Raw genomic sequence first — 20,286 nt, forward strand, 5'->3', positions numbered from 1 at the left:
ACATCTGACATTGCAGCTCAAAATGTTATCTCAGCACTCCAAACCACATTGGGCAGCAAATATGTGAAACTTTCTTCAACCCCTACATTATCAACCCTGTTTTCCCAACCCTGGTTTTCCCAACCCAACCCTGGGTCATTTTTTAACCCTGTTTTCCCAACCCTGGTTTTCCCAACCCAACCCTGGGTCATTTCTTAAACCTGTTTTCCCAACCCTGGTTTTCCCAACCCAACCCTGGGTCATTTCTTAACCCTGTTTTCCCAACCCTGGTTTTCCCAACCCAACCCTGGGTCATTTCTTAACCCAGTAACTATAAATGTGTGAATGTTGAAGGTGTAATTTTGGTGGCCCTTTCAGTCAGGACTGGGTGTAGGATAAGAATTTGAATGTAATATAATTTTATTACAATTTAGTAAAGAGGAGAATAAGAGTCTGTGTTTATCTTTCTAGTAAATAGCAGATGTGGGGTGCGTAAGAGAAGAAGAATCCAGTTTAGAGTTTCAAAGTGTAAGCGCTCAAAACATCAGTGAAGACAAGATACATAAATGTTTCTTATTTTAATTACAAAAGGTACTCAAAGTGCAGCAAATGTTTCAGCTCAGAATGTTTACATAAAAGAAGCATTTTGTGGAGAGTCAGCACTTTTACAATGTATTTTATTCAATTAAATAATCACATATATTTTCAGAGGCAATTCATTTACAATGTGATTCACAAGTGGTGAGGGAAATGTTGCACTTGAGCCATTCAACACAACAGTCATAAAAATAACTTTATTCATTACATTGGTATCTGTTGACATAGAACAAACAAAATGTTACTGGTTGACATTTAACACAAACAACTTTCCTTGCTCATAAATCACAAAATCAAGTACAGTAAAACGCATAACCATAAAGAAAAGTAGGAAATCTGAGGTTGAAATTAAGATGAGTCACAACGACCTAGAAGCTCAGTCATACATAAAGAAACTACATCGCTCAAGTTAACCACCAAGCTTTTCATTCTAATGGAGGCTTTTTGGAACAACTTCTCTGGATACAGAACCCCTTCCCTCGCTTCTCTCCCAGGTTATCTTTTTGACCCCCCCCCCCCCTCAATTGGTGTCACATTGATGGTTCAGTCAATTGGTGGTTTAGTAACGATTACATGATGCAGTCTCCTTCAACTCATGGTACCCCTGGTGGTTTGGCTCTGTAAGGAGACAGAGAGGGGAGTTAGGAGTGGGAACTAATTGTATCTGCTCTCTTGCTGTAGTTCCTAAAAAAAGCCGCTTTTAGAATTATAGGCTTTCCAGTCCTGAGGAAAAACTCTCTAACATGTAATACTTATTTATATTAGGCCTACTGGTATAGTAGTACATGTATAAGAAAACTATTTGTGGACAGTTAATGTTTGTGGAACGCATTTTTGTATCACAGTGTAGATGGAAAAGTTTGAATCAAAACTGCCATCTCAAGTGAAGTCCATTACTACTATTGCCTCCTCATCCAATATTCAGTATTCAGTAAGAGTAGAGTGGCTATTCAATGAAAACTGCTTTCACCCCCGTCCATTATTTAATTTGAACATGATCTGCATTCTCGCAGAGAAAGCTCCCTCACTTTATAATTTTCTGAACATCCCAAACAATATAGGCGAACAATCCCACAAGCAGAATACGTTTGAGAGTGTAGATAAGAGTTACAGTACCCAGACTCATATTCTCCTCCACCAGAGGCCTGGAATCGGTGCAGTTGACCGCGTTTCCCCGGGCCGCTCCTAAAATGGTCATGATATCCACCAGGTTGAGCTTCCCTTCCTCCTGCAGCTCCTCCACTTCCTCCTCCAGCTCCTGTGCTGCCTCGGCCCTCTCCTCAATTTCCTCTGCCGTCAGCATCCCTGCGCCCTTCACGCCATTCCCCTTCCCGATCTGCGGGGATGCCAGCGAGCATACGGCCCTCAGCCTGCCATAAGACTGCAGATGCGCCACGTTAGCTCGCAAAAACAGTAGAAGAACATTGAGGTCGTTGAGCGGGCAGCCCAGCTTGCGACCGCTGTTAAGTCCCAATGCGGGTAGAACCTCGTAGACCGACAATAGAGTCGTATCCCAACAGAAGAGGCGGACCAAGCTGAACAGCACGATAGGTACCAGAAGGACGTAGATAGCGCCGTTGGCCACGCTAATAACCTGGAAGACCAGTTGGCCGGTCATTTTGCACTGGACCAGTTCTGGGACCCAGTTTTGGTCGCGCAGCAAGCCGGTGCGGACAAAGCAGCTAAACTCATCCTGGAGAAAGGCGGATAGGTGGAAGTAGACGAGGTAGAGGCAGGCGGCAGACATGAAGGTGAGCAAGAGGAAGCCGCGCAGAAAGAGCATGCTGACCAGGAAGTAGGAGCCGTGTTTGCTCTGCATGTACCTCTCCAACAGGGGATACTCGAAGTAACGCTTCCGCTTGGCCCTGAAAAGAGACCATGGAAGAGATCGGGTTAGAGGACAGTTGGCTCAAACACACTCATGTTATTGGCTCTGATGTTTGGAAATGGAGGTTGTGTGAGGATCTAAAGCATTTATCATAGTATTCAAGATTTAAATAGTCAGTCACATAACTGTAGTTGAAGCCTAAATAGAGTCTTGTTTTCAGTTTCCATTTCAGATACTTTTAGCTGTAATTAGCTTACTGGACCTTTTGTTTTTTTCCCTAGCACCACACAGCGGATTCAAATAGGTAGAGATTCACACAAAGAAAAAAAACATGATGGATCAGAGGGAAAAAAATGAAGAAAATGAGTAATTGAATGAATAGTCCAGTAGATATATTTTCATTTTGCATTTGAAGGAGTTGAAGCTGTTGCAGTGCTTGAGGTAGTCCAGGAGACAGTACAAAACAGATGTAAATAGTGCCTTCGGAAAGTATTCAGACACCTTGAATTTTTCCACATTTTATTACGTTACAGCCTTATTCTAAAATTTATTAAATGTTTTTTCCCTCAATCTACACACATTACCCAATAATGACAAGCAAAAACACGTTTTTAGAAATGTTTGATCATTTATTTTTTTTTAAACTAAAAAAACTGTAATATCAGATTTACATAAGTATTCAGACCCTTACTCAGTACTTTGTTGAAGCGCCTTTGACAGAGATTACAGCCTTGAGTCTTTTTGGGTATGATGCTACAAGCTGGACACACCTGTATTTGGTGAGTTTCTACCATTCTTCTCTGTAGATCCTCTCAAGCTCTGTCAGGTTGGATGGGGAGCGTTGCTGCACAGCTATTTTCAGGTCGCTCCAGAGATGTTTGGTCGGGTTCAAGTCCGGGCTCTGGCTGGGCCACTCAAGAACATTCACAGACTTGTCCCAAAGCCACTCCTGGGTTGTCTTGGCTGTGTGCTTGGGTCATTGTCCTGTTGGAAAGTGAACCTTCACCCCAGTTTAAGGTCCTGAGCACTCTGAAGCATGTTTTCATTTCGGATCTCTCTGTACTTTGCTCCGTTCATCTTTGCCTCGATCCTGACAAGTCTCCCAGTCCCTGCCGCTGAAAAACATCCCCACAGCATGATGTTGCCACCACCATGCTTCACCGTAGGGATGTTGCCAGGAATGGTGCCAGTTTTCCTCCAGATGTGACACTTCCTCCACATTTCCACCAGATGTGACACACAAAAAAATTCAATCTTGGTTTCATCAGACCAGAGAATCTTGTTTCACATGGTCTGAGAGTCTTTAGATGCCTTTTGGCAAACTCCAAGTAGGCTGTCATGTGCCTTTTACTGAGGAGTGGCTTCCGTCTGGTCACTCTACCATAAAGGCCTGATTGGTGGAGTGCTGCAGAGATGGTTGTCCTTCTGGAAGGATCTCTCATCTCCACAGAGGAACTCTAGAGCTCTGTCAGAGTGACCATCGGGTTCTTGGTCCCCTCCTTGACTGAGACCCTTCTCCCCCGATTGCTCAGTTTGGCCGGGCGGCCAGTTCTAGGAAGAGTCTTGGTTGTTCCAAATTTCTTCCAATTGAGAATGATGGAGGCCACTGTGTTCTTGGTGACCTTCAATGTTGCAGAAATGTTTTGGTACCCTTCTACCCACTGTCAACTGTGGGACCTTATATAGACAGGTGTGTACCTTTCGAGTCTCATAGCAAAGTCTGAATACTTATGTAAATACAGTATTTGTTTTTAATTGTTAATAGATTTGCAAAAATGTCAAAAAACCTGTCATTGTGGGGTATTGTTTGTAGGTTGATGAAAGAAAAAAAAATGTCATCAATTTTAGAATAAGGCTGTAATGTACCAAAATGTAGAAAAAGTCAAGGGGTCTGAATACTTTCCGAAGGGCCTGCAAGTAATGGAAAATGTACCAAATCTTGTACGGAAAAAAAGGGTGTGGAGATCTTGTAGAATAATGATGAAACGTATTGAGTTTGAAATGAGTTTGAAAAGAAACAGGGATTAGATTTATTTTGAATTGGAATACAAATAAACAGACTTGAAGTTGATCGATATCATAAATATTGAGGATTTGAACGAGATGAAAGAGTGGAGAGGAACTGGCACGACTGTCGGAGTGTGTTGCCATTCTCACAAAACACTTGAAGAATTCAAATGTTATTGAGGTTGCTTATTTAAGTACTTACTATATTGCAATATGACATGACTGGATAGATGAAGTTGTAGTATACATTCAAAATGATGTTATGATCAATGTAATTGGATATACGGAATATTGTTTCTTTTTAAAAAATAATTTACGTCTACCTAGGACAATGTATTTGCTTTGAAGCAATTGTCTCAGGTATTTTTTTTTACCTCTCCTCAACATGGTCTCTTAATTTGCATTTAAACGTCATCATATTGTTTAACATTTTCCTGTGTGCAAATGAATCAAAATAGACATCAATTTTAAGCCTGCTTACTTCCCCTCTTCCCCAGTCCAAAATTCCTGCCTCAACCAATCTGTCTGGATCTATCTCTGCCATAATCTTTGCCACACCCGCTCTCACCTCTCAAGCTCGGCCTGGAAGGTGAAGGGGTTCTGGGTGTTCTGGCGCATCTCCAGGATGCTCTGAGCCAATCGCACGGAGCGGTTGTAGGATTTGTCCAGCTCGTCAATGATGAAGAGCAGGTCGGAGCCCAACGACGGCATGACCAGGAAACGCCAGATGAGGGCAGGCAGGTACATCATCATGGCCATAGCCAACAGAGAGTACGGGAACATCTGAGAGGGAGGGAGGGAGAGAGGAAAGAAAGAAGGAAGGTGATGAAGAAATGAAGAGGAAGGGAGGGGACGGAGCGGTAGAGAGAAAGAGAAGAGAACAGAAAAAATAGTGAGAGAGTGAAAGTATAAGAGAAAAGAAGAGAACGAGAGAGTGATTTACAGTCAACATTTTACATTTTTAATCAGAAAGATTAATGACTTTTAATGGATCCTCCTCATTGTGACATTAAGGAAGCAAGAGGCACTTTTCATTCGAAAGTAATGACGATTACTGTACAAACAAATTATACAAATACAGCGCTCCATATCTCTCTCCATATCTACTCACAATCTTGCCTAATTTACCATGTTGAATACCTAAAACTCCATAAATGTGTACTGTACAACTGAGAAACACACACACACACAGGCGCTACGCACAAGCTTGTGACACAGCTCCTTACCCTCATCTGAACAGACTGTCCACCAAATACATCAAAATACACAAATGGACACAGCAAACTCCATCATTATACCCATGAGCATGAGATTCATGTCTTACTTAGGCAGCCCAGTATTTATATAACTACTTATTACATATTTATAGAACCCATCTAAAATGACACGTCTGAGCTTTGAAATGAATTGCTAATGCCCTCAGTAACAGAAACCTCAGGTCTTGTCACAGTGTTTTTATTGTGTTACTTTTTATTATTTTAAACTTTAGTTTATTTGGTAAATATTTTTGAACTGCACTGTTGGTAAGTCAGCATTTCACGGTAAGGTCTACAATTGTTGCATGCATGTGACAAATAAAGTTTGATTTGATTTTAATAATGTTATGTCTGGAGAAATCTTTAACCGTCCCTTTTAATAAGATATATACATTATTTTCTTTCTTTTCTATTTCACCTTTATTTTATTTAACCAGGTAGGCCAGTTGAGAACAAGTTCTCATTTACAACTGCGACCTGGCCAAGTTAAAGCAAAGCAGTGCGACAAAAAACGAAAATAAAACCTAACATAACTCAAACGGAAAGCATTTGCATTTTTGCGCAGTCCAGGCAGTGCTGAGAGGGATAGTGTGCACAGAGTTACACATGGGATAAAAAAAGTACAGTCAATAACACAATAGTAAAATCTATATACAGTGTGTGCAAATGGAGTAAGGAGGTAAGGCAATAAATAGGCCAAAAGTAGCGAAGTAATTACAATTTAGCAAATTAACACTGGAGTGACAGATGTGCGGATGATGATGTGCTAGTAGAAATACTGGTGTGCAAAAGAGCAAAAAAAAGTAAATAAAAACAAAATGGGCTGTGTGCAGCTGCAGCGATCGGCAAGCTGCTCTGACAGCTGACGCTTAAAGTTAGTGAGGGAGATATGTCTCGATTTTTGCAATTCGTTACAGTCATTGGCAGCAGAGAACTGGAAGGAAAGGCGGCCAAAGGAGGTGTTGGCTTTGGGGATGACAAGTGAGATATACCTGCTGGAGCGCGTGCTAGAGGTGGTTGTTGTTTTCGTGACCAGTGAGATGAGATAAGACGGTACTTTACATAGCAAAGACTTATCGATGACCTGGAGCCAGTGGGTTTGGCGACGAGTATGTAGCAAGGGCCAGCAACCTCATAGGTTTCTATCTTAAGAATGTATTGGTAATGCTTGTTTTTAAATTGGGAATCTTCCAACAACACCGCCAAATACCAGTATAGCACACAAAATGCCTCCAGTATACCATTGACTCTTCATCCACTTCAGTCAATGCCTTTAAGATGAGGGAGGACGATTTTGTTTTTTCATGAGCATGACCTTATTTCTATTGCAGCATATTGGATGACTGTCATTCATATTCCATTCACCCAGTTCAATGCAACAGCGATAGGTTTGGGCTAGTACACGACACTCAAATTTCCACTGTACCCATCATGAGGTTGCTGCGGATTGAATACAGTCCTAATCAAGCCTAAACACAGTTCACTTTCATAACAGCCACGTTGTATTCCTTCATGCATCTATGCACTCTCCTCTCACCTTTTACCTTTGCTTGTTGACTTCAATGCACAACACATCAGCTGTATGTGACCAGGCAAAAAAACTTTCCAAGCTAAACATATCATAACTGCAAAACAATTGAAATTTGATTTTAAAGAACTGACTTTAGCATTAAAAGACTGAAAAAACAGCCAATAATTTCAGGGCCAGTTCCATAGTTGGGCCGCGTGAAAGATTCAGCAGACGGCTGGCATTGCACATCTGGCTAAAATACTACCTTCTGGAAACAGAAGATACTCTACAGGAATGACGGAGTCGATCCAAATCATCTTGGCTCCTGGACACGCATTTCAAGTCTGCGTTGAAACAATGACTGGTAAATGATCCAAGACCAGCTCAGTTAATCCCTACCATTGTGACAATGAGTTGTCATAGTGCTGCATCAAATGTACATGATCTTAGGGGCATTGGCATTCACAATGTAATTCATTTAGTTTATGTACCCCTAATTGCACCGAATACATCTGTTTATCCTGCAGCTATTGTAAGCGGTAATCATGAGCCTATAAACCAGAGTTACACTTTTAGCACTAAGGCGGTGTGCAATCGTAGGAAGACCACTTTATGCAGCTCACCCTGCACTATCAGCTCCAATGTAAATAACATCAGTAAGTCTACCTCTGATAAACTTCCCAGTAAAGCATTAAAAACAATCAAGCAACCCAGAAAAGTGGTAAAAATATCCCATATTTAAAATATAGGAACAAGGACAATGAAGTCAATAACTTGCTTGTAACAGATTACATTCATATTCTCTGAAATTCACCAAGGTAATACCTTTGATGATAATACAGTGGTAGAAATACATGGTTATAAAATCTACCGAAAAGACAGAAATTCCAACGGAGGTGATGTTGCGGTCTATATTCAGAACCACATTCCTGTAAAGCTTAGAGACGATCTATTGTTAAATACTGTTGAAGTAATATGGCTACAGGTTAATCTGCCTCACCTAAAGCCCATTCTCGATGGGAAGCTGCCATTGACCATTAAGTGCTAACGGTCAGTATATTTTCTGGGTGATTTAAATATTGCCCGGCTATCATCATCGACTCTTTTCTCTGTATATATCAATGATGTCTTTCTTTCTACCTCTACACAGACGACACCATTCTGGCCCTTCTTTGGACACTGTATTAACAAACGTCAAAATGAGCTTCAATGTCATACAACACTCCTTCCGTGGCCTCCAACTGCTCTTAAATGCAAGTAAAACTAAATGCATGCTCTTCAACCGATCGCTGCCCGCACCCGCCCGCCCGACTAGCATCACTACTCTGGATGGCTCTGACTTAGAATATGTGGACTACAATAAATACCTAGGTGTCTGGCTAGACTGTAAACTCTCCTTCCAGACCCACATTAAGCAACTCCAATCCAAAGTTAAATCTAGAATTGGCTTTGTATTTCACAACAAAGCCTTCTTCACTCATGCTGCCAAACATACCCTCGTAAACTGACTATCCTACCGATCCTTGACTTCGGCAATGTCATTTACAAAATAGCCTCCAACACTCTTCTCTAAATTGGATGCAGTCTATCACAGTGCCATCCATTTTGTCACCACAGCCCCATATACAACCCATCACTGCAACCTCGTGCAGTGCTCTCGTTGGCTGGTCCTGACTACATATTCGTTGCTAAACACACTGGCTCCAGGTCATCTACAAGTCTTTGCTAGGTAAAGCTCCGCCTTATCTCAGCTCACTGGTCACCATAGCACCATTCACCCATAGCACGCGCTCCAGCAGGTATATTTCACTAGTCATCCCCAAAGCCAACACCTCCTTTGGCCGCATTACCTTCCAGTTCTCTGATGCCAATGACTGGAACGAATTGCAAAAATCGAGACATATCTCCCTCACTAACTTTAAGCGTCAGCTGTCAGAGCAGCTTGCCGATCGCTGCAGCTGCACACAGCCCATCTGTAAATAGCCCATCCAACCAACTACCTACCTCATCCACATATTTGTTTTTGTTTTTCTGCTCTTTTGCACAAGAGTATTTCCTGCACATCTGCACAAGTGTCACTCCAGTGTAAATTGCTAAATTGTAACTACTTCACCACTATTGGCCTATGTATTGCCTTACCTTCTTACTTAATTTGCTCACACTGTATACATATTTTTCAATTGTGTTATTGACTGTACGTTTGTTTATCCCATGTGACAGAGTTACTGTGTTGTTGTTTTTGCTTTATCTTGGCCAGGTTGCAGTTGTAAATGAGAACTTGTTCTCAACTGGCCTACCTGGTTAAATAAAGGTTAAATACATTTAATTTAAAAATCAAGCTGTCCACTCAGGAATAAACTTCAAACTGTAACCAGTGCCTGCAACCTGGATGAGGTTGTCAGTTAACCTACCAGGGTAGTTAAAAACAACACAGGAATTAAATCATCAACATGTATTGATCACATCTTTACTTGTGCTGCAAATGTTTGCTTTAAAGCAGTATCCAAATACAGAGGATGTAGTGATCACAATATAATAGCCATATCTAGGAAAACCAAAGTTCCAAAGGCTGGGCCTAATATAGTACATAAGAGGTCATACAATAAGTTTTGTAGTGATTCATATGTTGATGATGTAAAGAATATTTGCTGGTCTGTGGTGTGTAAAGAGGAGCAAACAGACACTGCACTTGACACATTTATGAAACTGCTTATTCCAGTTACTAATAAGCACGCACCCATTAAGAAAATGATTGTAAAAACTGATAAATCCCCTTGGATTGATGATGAATTGAAAAATTGTGTGGTTGAGAGAGATAAGGCAAAAGGTATGGCAATTAAGAAATCATGTGAATCAGCTAAATAAAAATAAAAATAAACTACACTATGAAGCAAAGAAAAATTATATAAAGAATGATAGTAAAAAGCTTTGGGGCAACTAAAATGAAATTTTGGGAAAAATAGCCAACTCGGCTCCTTCATTCATTAAATCAGATGGCTCATTCATCACAAAGCCCACTGATATTGCAAACTACTTTAATACTTTAATGACTTTCTCATTGGCAAGATAAGCGAACTTAGGGATGACATGCCAGCAATAAACGCTGACACTACACATCCAAGTATATCGGACCAAATTATGAAAGACCAGAATTATACTTTTGAATTTCGTGAAGTCAGTGTGGAAGAGGTAAAAAGATTATTGTTGTCTATCAGCAATGACAAGCCACCGGAGTCTGACAATCTGGAAGGAAAATTACTGAGGATAATTCCACTCCTATTTGCCACATCTTCAATTTAAGCCTACTAGAGAGCATGTGACCTCAGACCTGGAGGGAAGCTAAAGTCATTCCGCTATCCAAGAATAGTAAAGCCCCCTTTACTGGCTCAATTAGCCGACCAATAAGCCTGTTACCAACCCTTAGTAAACTTCTGAAAAAAATGGTGTTTGACCAGTAAACAGTAAACAAATTGACAACAGACTTTCAGCATGCTTACAGGTAAGGACACTCAACAAGCACAGCACTTACACAAATGACTGATGATTGGCTGAGAGAAATTGATCAAATGATTGTGGGTGCTGTCTTGTTAGACTTCAGTGCAGCTATTGACATTATCAAACCTAGTCTGCTGCTGGAAAAACGTATGTGTTATGGCTTTACACCCCATGTGGGGTGTGGATGTGGATAAAGAGTTACTTGTCTAACGGAACACATAGGGTGTTCTTTAATGGAAGCCTCTCAAATATAGTCCAGTTAGAATCAGGAATTCACCAGGGAAGCTGTTTAGGCCCCTTGCTTTTTTCAATTTGAGTAAAGCCAGAGTGTCTATGTATGTGGATGACTCAACACTATACACATCAGCTACTACAGCGACTGAAACACTCAACAGAGAGCTGCAGTTAGTTTCAGAGTGGGTGGCAAGGAATAAGTTATCCCTAAATATTTCTAAAACTAAAAGCATTGTATTTGGAACAAAACACTCACTAAACCCTAAACCTCAACTAAATCTTGTAATAAATATTGTGGAAATTGAGCGAGTTGAGATGACTACTTATAATACTTATTTTCCACCATAATTTGCAAATAAATTCATAAAAAAGTCCTACAATGTGATTTTCTGGATTTTTTTTTCTCATTTTGTCTGTCATAGTTGAAGTGTACCTATGATGACAATTACAGGCCTCTCTCATCTTTTTAAGTGGGAGAACTTGCACAATTGGTGGCTGACTAAATACTTTTTTGCCCCACTGTATGTGGTAGTGGTGGAGTAGGGCCTGAGGGCAGACAGTGTGTTGTGAAATTTGTGAATGTATTGTAATGTTTTTAAAATGGTATAAACTGCCTTAATTTGCTGGACACCAGGAAGAGTAGCTGCTGCTTTGGCAGCAGCTAATGGGGATCCATAATAAATACAAATACAAATACAGCCTACATCAATGTCACCATATTAGCTAAAGTAACACCATAGTCAACATAGCTAGTTAGTAAACCCGCTACAATCATACAGTAACGTTACAGTGTACAGTCAGTAAGCAGTTCAGCACTTACACAGGCGGGCCCCAGTGGCAATAAATTAGTAAAACCAAAAGCTTACCTTGACTTGGAAGAGTTCCAGTGTCGTGTTGGATACTCATAGCCAGCTAGCTATATCCCTCTGTTTGAGCAGGGTGTTTGAGTAAGCTAAAATAGGTAGCTGCATTTGCTAGCTAAGTAAGTGAGAAAAAAAATGGCAATCTCTTTGTCTATATATATTGCTTCTCCTTCATTTTGGAAGAAATTAATTTGTTAAAAACTGTTCAACTATTGTCTTTCTCTCTCTTTGAGTCAACTACTCACCACATGTTATGCACTGCATTGCTAGCTAGCTGTAGCTTATGCTTTCAGTACTAAAATAATTAGAGAAATATAACCTGATTTAAACATTTCTTATAAAGTTGGTTTAGTAGCATAAACTGGGAATTTGATATTTATGACTGATACTATGATCGTTTGTTTCATTTTATTATATATATATATATTTTTTTATTTAACCTTTATTTAACTAGGCAAGTCAGTTAAGAACAAATTCTTTACAATGACGGCCTACCCCGGCCAAACCCGGACGACGCTGGGCCAATTGTGCGCCGCCCGATGAGCATATCTGCATATTCATATCTGCAAAGTAGTTAAAACGCTGTCAGCTCCACTTTAAGGTGTGTGTCTCTCGTTCCATCATGACAGAACAGAGCCTTACCTTGTGCACCCAGAGGGATCGCTCCTCAAAGTTTCCATCTGTGTCAAACTCATGGTGCATCAGGGAGTCCCAGCAGTATGTGTCCACATAGGCTGCCTGCTTGGCTGTAAAGTTATTGGGGGGGAAACAGCTGATCTGTGGGCCTAGAGGAAAAACATTAACTATTTTGTAAAGGTATCACGATGACATAAAGATGCATGCATGTGCACACACAACATACTTGCATGCATAGGCATAAACACACGAGAGAGAGAGAGAGAGAGAGAGAGAGAGAGAGACTTTAAAGTGCAAGTGTCCCTTTTCCAGAAGCAGAAATGTAAAAAAAATCTAAATCATATGTTTCTAAATGGAAAAATGGGTTTTAAAACAGGGTGGTATTACTCTCCTAATGTGTGGGTGTTTTTCAGGACCGAGCCCAGCCCGCTCCACCATACAGATGGTTGAACCACAGAGACAGGGGTCCACACCCTTCCCTTCAGTCTATCTCCCCTACAGCAGTGCTGGGAGGGCAGGGTAGGGCGACGGGCGTGCCCCTTGCACTTCAGAGGAAACCCTGAGTTAAACGCAGGACGCCTATTTTTATAGACAGCCTCCACATCTCCACATTCGTGAGAGTCTCCTAACGCAACCATAAACTCTTATATTGAGAGTTTTCTCATGCAACCATAAATTTACTGACAGGACATGCAGAAGGCTTATGTTGCACCCATACTGTTAGTATGTTATTATGTCATTACTGTTCATGGACAGATTACATGTAACACAATGTAGATGTGAAAGTGTGTGTGTGTGTGTGTGTGTGTGTGTGTGTGTGTGTGTGTGCGTGCGTGCGCGCGCGCGCGTGCGCATGTCTTTTAGTAAATTGAGATCGCTGGGGACATACTGTATCTGAAATGGACTATTTAACAAGACCGTTGGGTTACAAGGTAACACAGACAGCAACAAAGCATGTTCCTTCTACCACAGACAGTTTGACAAAGAACCCCTATTGCCATCCCTATCTTGCTTGTTACACATTTTACAACAAGGGCTCCTTCTCACCCAGCTATTTGTAGCTGTGGCAGAAATCTTGTCTGCAGCCGCAGGTGCACACAACACACACAACCAACACCACACACAAAACAGACACCACCCAGACAATCAACGAAAGATAAAGCAGAAAACAAACTAGATAAGAAGGGCCAAGATCCATCAACTGTTCCTAGACTGTTTTCCGTTTTGCAACATCTTCCAGGTAATTAACATGTCCTATCATTTGACTTCGATAGAGAGCTGCAAAAACAGCAGGTTGCCTGTAATTACCGAGCAATGCGGCGGCGGCGAACGCTGCTCTCAATCATCCCCCTTCCTATAAGCATCTGTAGCGGCTGATTATAGGCCAGCTCCGTAGGAAGACGATCGTTAGCTCAATGTCAATAAAACGAGGAAATAAGCTTGTCTGTACGTAGCCTGTTATGGCTGCCGCTACCACACACATTGTTGGGTATTAGTGTTATTGCTGCAGTTGACCAAGGTTGGGGTCCAGTACATGTCAACTCAAATCAGGAAACAAATGTAAATGCTATGAATACATGTAAAGACTTCATTGAAAATAATAGGATACTCCTGCAATTCATGAGAGCCGTTAGAATTAAGTTTTTGAATAGTTAATCGAATAGCCTAAACACAGGTTCTCACCCCAACACAGTAAAGGGAAAAGACTAGAGAGAGAAATGTGAGGCAAAGGAAACGATAATGAGGCAGATGACACAATGATACATGGGACAAAAGAGGCGTGAGAAAAGAGAAAATAACACAGAAAAGGGAAAGACAGGCAAAAAGAGAGGAAAGAAAATGAATATCTCATAATGGGCCAAATGTGCAGCAAAACAAGGGGAGGGAGAGAGAGACAGACTGACCGATGGAGATTTCTCGAGCGAAGGCCATGGACACTAGCAGTAAGGGCAGCCCCACGGACACAAACTTGATGACCCTGTCAAGTGGCAGCTCCAGCTCCAGGTGACCGATGCGGTTGCCCCCAGCGCCGTCGCGTAGCAGGGCGTCTGACAGCATGGCCTGGGCAGCCGCATTAGCGATGGACATCTTGGGGCCTAGAAAGGGACAGGAAAATGTTGAATTTAACCAACATCACCAACCTGAGTCCACTGAGACTTGATAGCACTAAGCCCTATAGTGCACAAAGAGTTTTTAGACTGGGCAGGATCTAATCCCAACTGACAACCAAGAGTTAGCTAGGGAAAATAGATGTCCTACCCTGTAGCATATTAGAATGTACTTTGTATTCAGTTGTGTTAATCTTTTTCTTTAATTATTGATACATATTTCAGATTGCCCGTGTAATGTTATTAAACACCTGGAATTATAGTTTTGATGTCCAATTTGAGAAATTAAACTGGATTTCTATGTGTGACGGAATCATAACTGTATGCAAAACTATGGCTAAGGATGAGAAGAGAAAAATGGTATCAGATATTTCTCTTCAGTTGACAATACTGCGTCACCATAAGGTAAATACCAAACATACATCAGTCATTTAAACCATTGATATAAATACCACTTATTCTACACACCTCTAGCTCCCTAAATGTCAACAGCCTTTAAATCATGATAATAAAAAAGCCTCCACGTTACCTTCAACCTGCTTGCTCTTTCCAGTGACCAGTGACTGCAGGGTGGAAATCCAGAAATTAAATGCAGTGAGACAACTGAACCAAACGGACCTCTGAAGACCAGAGCTGTGTTGGCGAGGCCCTTAAGTAGTCCAGGAGGGCCCTGCTAAATGAGAGGCTGGGACTGGGCTGGACTGGGCCTGGCTCCTGGGTCTATGGGTCTAATTACAAGGGACCACTGTTGCTGTATGCTGGAGCCCAGATGGCAGTGGGGAGCGGGGGTGACGGTGTGTGTGTGTGTGTGTGTGTGTGTGTATGTGTGTGTGTGTGTAGACTTACGTGTGCATGTGTGTGCCTATGAGACACTGCCCTTGCTATCCACTGATGTCCCAACCACGCTCTCGACTGCCATGGCAGCAGCCCACTTCAAACAAGGCCCCAGCACCAGTGGCTTTTCCTGCCTCTGTCATTTCCCTTCCTATTTATACCTCAGGTTGGCTCAAGAGATGCTGCTTCTAGCACATAGTATGGAGGATGGCAGTTACAGTTAGGCTTTGCCTGCTACAGCTATTTCAGTACTGCTGATGGGACTGGTAACATTATGCTCCTTTCTACACTAATGTATACACCCCTATGTTATGCTGTGGAACTTGTGTTTCCATAGCTAGGGCTGACAGTGAAGACTTGTGAAGAGCAGAATCAACAACCTCTGCAGAATCAAAAAAGTTACTTTGCTAGAAGCCATTAGCCTCTGTGTAAAAACAAAAAAGTAAAAGTTCACAGTTAGTCATTGTTATGTAAATGCCAGCTAAAAAGTGCCAATGACGGCAGGTTCGCTGGTGCCATTGCCCAGTGAGACACAGGTGCCAGCCCGCTTACGTGAAAAAAGAAAGTCTGAGCCTTTTGGGTAAAACACTGGGGTAAAAGTGTGTGTATGTGTGTGTGTGTGTGTGTGTGTGTGTGTGTGTGTGTGTGTGTGTGTGTGTGTGTGTGTGTGTGTGTGTGTGTGTGTGTGTGTGTGTGTGTGTGTGTGTGTGTGTGTGTGTTGATATGGATGCAGTACCAATCAAAAAATTGGACATACCTACTCATTCAAGGGTTTTTCTTTATTTTTACTATTTTCATTGTAGAATAATGCTGTGTCCAAACTTGTTGTCCAAACAAGTTTGTGTGTGTGTGCATGTATGTGTGTCCATACCAGTGATAAACTGCAGAATGTCTGAAATCAATATATAATGGCGATCTACAGAAGATCTTAGTTGTATCATATTCAGCAAATGTGAAGTGATAATCTGTATTTATATGGATCACACAAATGAAAAGCTGGGAAGACATCTGTGTGGTACTCCAGCAAGGAATAATCATAGGCTTGATTAACAACTGGTGAGTGGGATATTAGACAAAGAAAAGGTTTCTCTACATTGAGGCCGTTTGGTCTGAGAGTCATCTTTAATTTGGGTAGTTCGTTTACGGGAGGATTCAGTTAAAAACATGGAGAACTGTGGTTATTCTCTAATACTTGGAAGTTGAACTCTTGTGGTCTTTCTTGTTTGCAAAGTTGGGTTACTGTCAGCCTGCAACAGGTAGTGTGGCTGGGGTGAACTTTTCTGACAGGAGCAATAGAGCAGGACTTAACAATGAGCAACAGGCACACATTCATGACAACATGTGGGGTTATCTTTAGTGCTTTCACGTTGTGCTTCCTCTGAGTGAGGCAGATAGAACAACCACCACAGCAGTTAAGGGTACTGAAATATGACATCATCATTCACAGCTATTTGGATTGTATTTCCTAATCTGGAGACAGGGAGGAGGGCTGTGGCTATTACACTGTCAAGATGCTGTTATGATGTATAATGACACAAAACTTCACACATTCACTGTGTCATACTCATACAGTTTCTATAATAGACTCAGACTAAGCCTGTCCTAATATGTACACTGTATGCTCAATATGTGCAATCAAAGTCATATGCACACAAATGGAACTGTACACATTTTTCTGCCTCAAAAGGATACTCAAACGAGTAGCTTTATATCTTTAATTATTAAAAATGGTCTATTGAAACAGAATAGATAATGACATTAATGTGTACAAACTAAAAAAAATGTTTCCCTATTGTCACCTGCGCTGGAAGAACCATTAAAAAAAATAAGCAATCAAGAAAATGAATAATGAAGAACATACTTCACAAAGACCAAGGAAAATTCAAGAACAGGTTTTTCTTTTCAAGACATCACATCAGAAATGGGTGACTCCATTTTGTGGATTTCATTTAGCACAAAAAGAGAGCTGAGATTAGTTTTCACAGTTTCTTCAAATCCTTCACGTAAAAGATATGGCAGGAATTTAACTATTCTCTTTAAATCTCCAGGCTTCCGCTTCAAATTGCATTTTTCTTGTAAAGGCTGTCAGTTAATATGAATTGAGGACATCACCTCTCTCCATGTTGGTGTGTTTTTCGTTAACTCATTGAGACACTGTTACCAGGGCAGTGTTTTGTTTGTCATGTGAATTCTCAATGTGACATTTTCTACAGTCTAGAGATTTTGTCAGCTTGACTGGCCATCAGTTACTTCGATAACTCAGATTCACGCAAGACCTCCAGAACGTCACAACAGTAACTTTGTGCCTTCTACAAAGAAGGTTCCGCTTGGACCGCCTTCTGAGAGCTCTAAGAAATATGCAAGCCTTCAACAACATAACACAAATGTTAAAAATCGAATATACATACTTTGTGCTGTCAGGTTACTGAAAACGTTTTTGCTCATGGATACAAATAATTCAATGTTTTTTTTTTACTGAGTGGCTGCGGATCCGACTTTTACTGGATTTTTCTTCCTGGGGGTTTAAGGTCCTACAGCTTAGGAGCATGTGAGGGATCCTCTATTTACGCACAATCTCTGCAGGCTGCTTTACTTCTAGAGAACAGGCTACTCTGGCGAACGGTGCTAATTTAATACATTTAAATCAAAGCTGAATAAATGTCCGCAAGATCACATAATGATAGTATTGTATATAACATAATGGTTGCATTTTTCTCTAATAAACAGCGTGCGCCTCTTGGCAAAATATGTGCTTTATTTGAAACAAAACAAAGATATGCTACAGTTTGTTAACTCCATCTGTTCTAAAATTCACTCACTGTACATAATTCGAAACAACACTGTACATAACTAAGAAGATCTAAATGCATATTCCCATGAAACTGATTGAGATCAAATGATTGGCATGCAGATGCTGCATGGACGTTTCACCGTTCACGACTGACAGTGAGAAATATCAACGGAGGATGACCACAAAAATGTGTGCGTAAATTAGAGGTAAAGAAAAACATGTGCAGAACATGGTACAGATCTTTCCTTGGGATCCAGCGGGGTGGGGCAGGGCGGGGCAGGGCGGGGCAGGGAAGGGCAGGGGTGAGACGGGGGCGGTTACCTACGGATCCGCAGCCTCAGCCTTTTTTTATCATACCTGAAAACATCAATTTTGTTGCAGCAAATAATCCCTCATCATCAATGTCATGAAAACTTGTGTGGAAAACTGTATGACAATGTCGTGCTTATGGAGTCAATGGAGTCAACCTGAGAACCAAAGAGTCATTTAAACGGACTACGGCATGGATGATACCAAAGCATGGAACCCAACGTGATGGCCAGGTATAGACCTACAGTACAGCTTACAAGCAACTCACATACAGCAACTCATAGTTTTCTTCATAGTTTTCTTCATTGTCATTGTCATCAATTTTGTCTGTAATAAAACATAAGAGGATTGGGGTGACCCACTAGTCCACATAGTATGGTGTCCATTTTAGGACACCTTCAGCCTCATATAGGCTCTTCAGTCTTAAGAGTTCTGATGGGAAGGATCTGTAGTTTCTATACAGACATCCATGGTAGAAAAAACAAAAGGCCCATTCGAGGTGTGTCTATGGCCTGAATCTAGGGGCTGGTCAAGGGGTGACTTTGAATGGAGGTGTGGGTTGTAGCGGGAGAGTACACTCTAAATAATTCTGGGTTAAAAACAACCCAATTTGGGTTATTTGGTAACCCAGCACTGGGTAAATATTATTTTTAATTTTTTTGACCCAGCCAGTTGGGTTGCGTGAATAACCAAACATGTTTGGTTGTTGGGATTACCCTAACATGGGTTAATTTGACCATAAATTTGTTTTTTTATTCACTTTCATACTGGGTTGACCCAGTAGCTGTGTGTTTTTTTCTGGAGGGGGGGGGGGCTTATTACGGGGCGTGGCTTTCAGATAGTTATTTTTGGCCACCTATGAGTAACTTTATTACCTGTTCATCATGTTATGTTTGCACATGTCTATTTTACTTGACTATTTTTGCAAAGTACATATTCTAAAATGTTATTTACATATTGTAACAAAGTGGTAACTATCTTACCATTGGAATTTGCATAAGCTCTTAAGGAACTCATGCACTTTTGTAAGCCTCATTAAAGCTACAAAACTGTCCGTGTTCAACCTTAACATGTGATAACAGAACAGATGAACGAGAATGACATTTACTCTCACGGGTGCCCAAAAATAACTATATGAAGGCTACGCCCCCAGTCTTCTGATCTGACCCGCTGGGTTATATCTTAATAACCCAGCATCAACAACCCAATATTTGTATTTTCAAAGAAAACAACCAAACTATGTGACCCAATGCCTGCAACCCTGAGGTTGGGTCATCCAAACAACCCAGAATTTTATTTTGTGTATGGGCTGGGTTGTGTGCATTAGAGCAACAGAAATTGAAAATGACTGTTTCTTATTGGAGAAATTAGTCAAAATGTTCTTCCATTTGGTGACTAATGAACACAACCCAGGTGTCAAAAGGTCACGTAGTCCTCTAACATCTCTCATTACTCGAGTCCCTCTCTATGCTCCATGCCCAGATCTCTCCTTCCTCCCTCACTCTCTTCTTCCTCCTCATCCTCCTCTTCCTCCTCCTCTTCCATCCCTTCCTCTTCTTCCTCTTCCTCTTCCTCTGTGCCATCCATGGAGTCATCGGTTCCCCCGAGCATGGCTTGCTGCATGGACAGTGTGGCTGAGACAGAAGACAGGGGTTGGAGGCTGTCAAAGTTTAGGGGGTCTGTATGAGAAGGAGGAGAAACAGGCAACACAGGGTTAACACACTTTAACTGCCTTCGATTCTAAACCCTTCTCATCTAAGTGATGAACTCATTTAATCCCCCTCATGGGTTTAAAAATAATGGAATGGTCTAATGTGGTGGAATCTATATAGCCCATGC

The 20,286-nt window shown here is 41.3% G+C and overlaps 2 protein-coding genes across 4 annotated transcripts in view; both read right to left on the reverse strand.

The window, feature by feature from the left end:
• Nucleotides 1–542: 542 nt before the first annotated feature.
• On the reverse strand, nucleotides 543–15,143 carry panx3 (pannexin 3). The gene is made up of 6 exons (XM_036989919.1): nucleotides 15,043–15,143; nucleotides 14,310–14,501; nucleotides 12,412–12,554; nucleotides 4,980–5,194; nucleotides 1,693–2,441; nucleotides 543–1,194 (listed from the first exon to the last, which is right to left on the reverse strand). The coding sequence occupies exons 2-6, from the start codon at nucleotides 14,491–14,493 to the stop codon at nucleotides 1,136–1,138; spliced, it is 1,350 nt and encodes a 449-aa protein (XP_036845814.1). The 5' UTR covers nucleotides 14,494–14,501; nucleotides 15,043–15,143; the 3' UTR covers nucleotides 543–1,135.
• A 1,307-nt stretch (nucleotides 15,144–16,450) lies between these two features.
• LOC110533517 (homeobox protein PKNOX2) overlaps nucleotides 16,451–20,286 on the reverse strand; it is a 118,949-nt gene continuing 115,113 nt past the window's right edge. For all 3 annotated transcript variants that reach the window (XM_021617806.2, XM_021617805.2, XM_021617804.2), the window contains one exon: nucleotides 16,451–20,126. In XM_021617806.2, the coding sequence (XP_021473481.1) occupies nucleotides 19,897–20,126 (230 nt within the window). In that variant the 3' untranslated portion in view covers nucleotides 16,451–19,896. The remainder of the gene's footprint in view (nucleotides 20,127–20,286) is intronic.

The sequence above is a fragment of the Oncorhynchus mykiss genome, chromosome 10 (genome assembly GCF_013265735.2).
Source record: "Oncorhynchus mykiss isolate Arlee chromosome 10, USDA_OmykA_1.1, whole genome shotgun sequence".
Classification (NCBI taxonomy): Eukaryota; Metazoa; Chordata; class Actinopteri; order Salmoniformes; family Salmonidae; genus Oncorhynchus; species Oncorhynchus mykiss.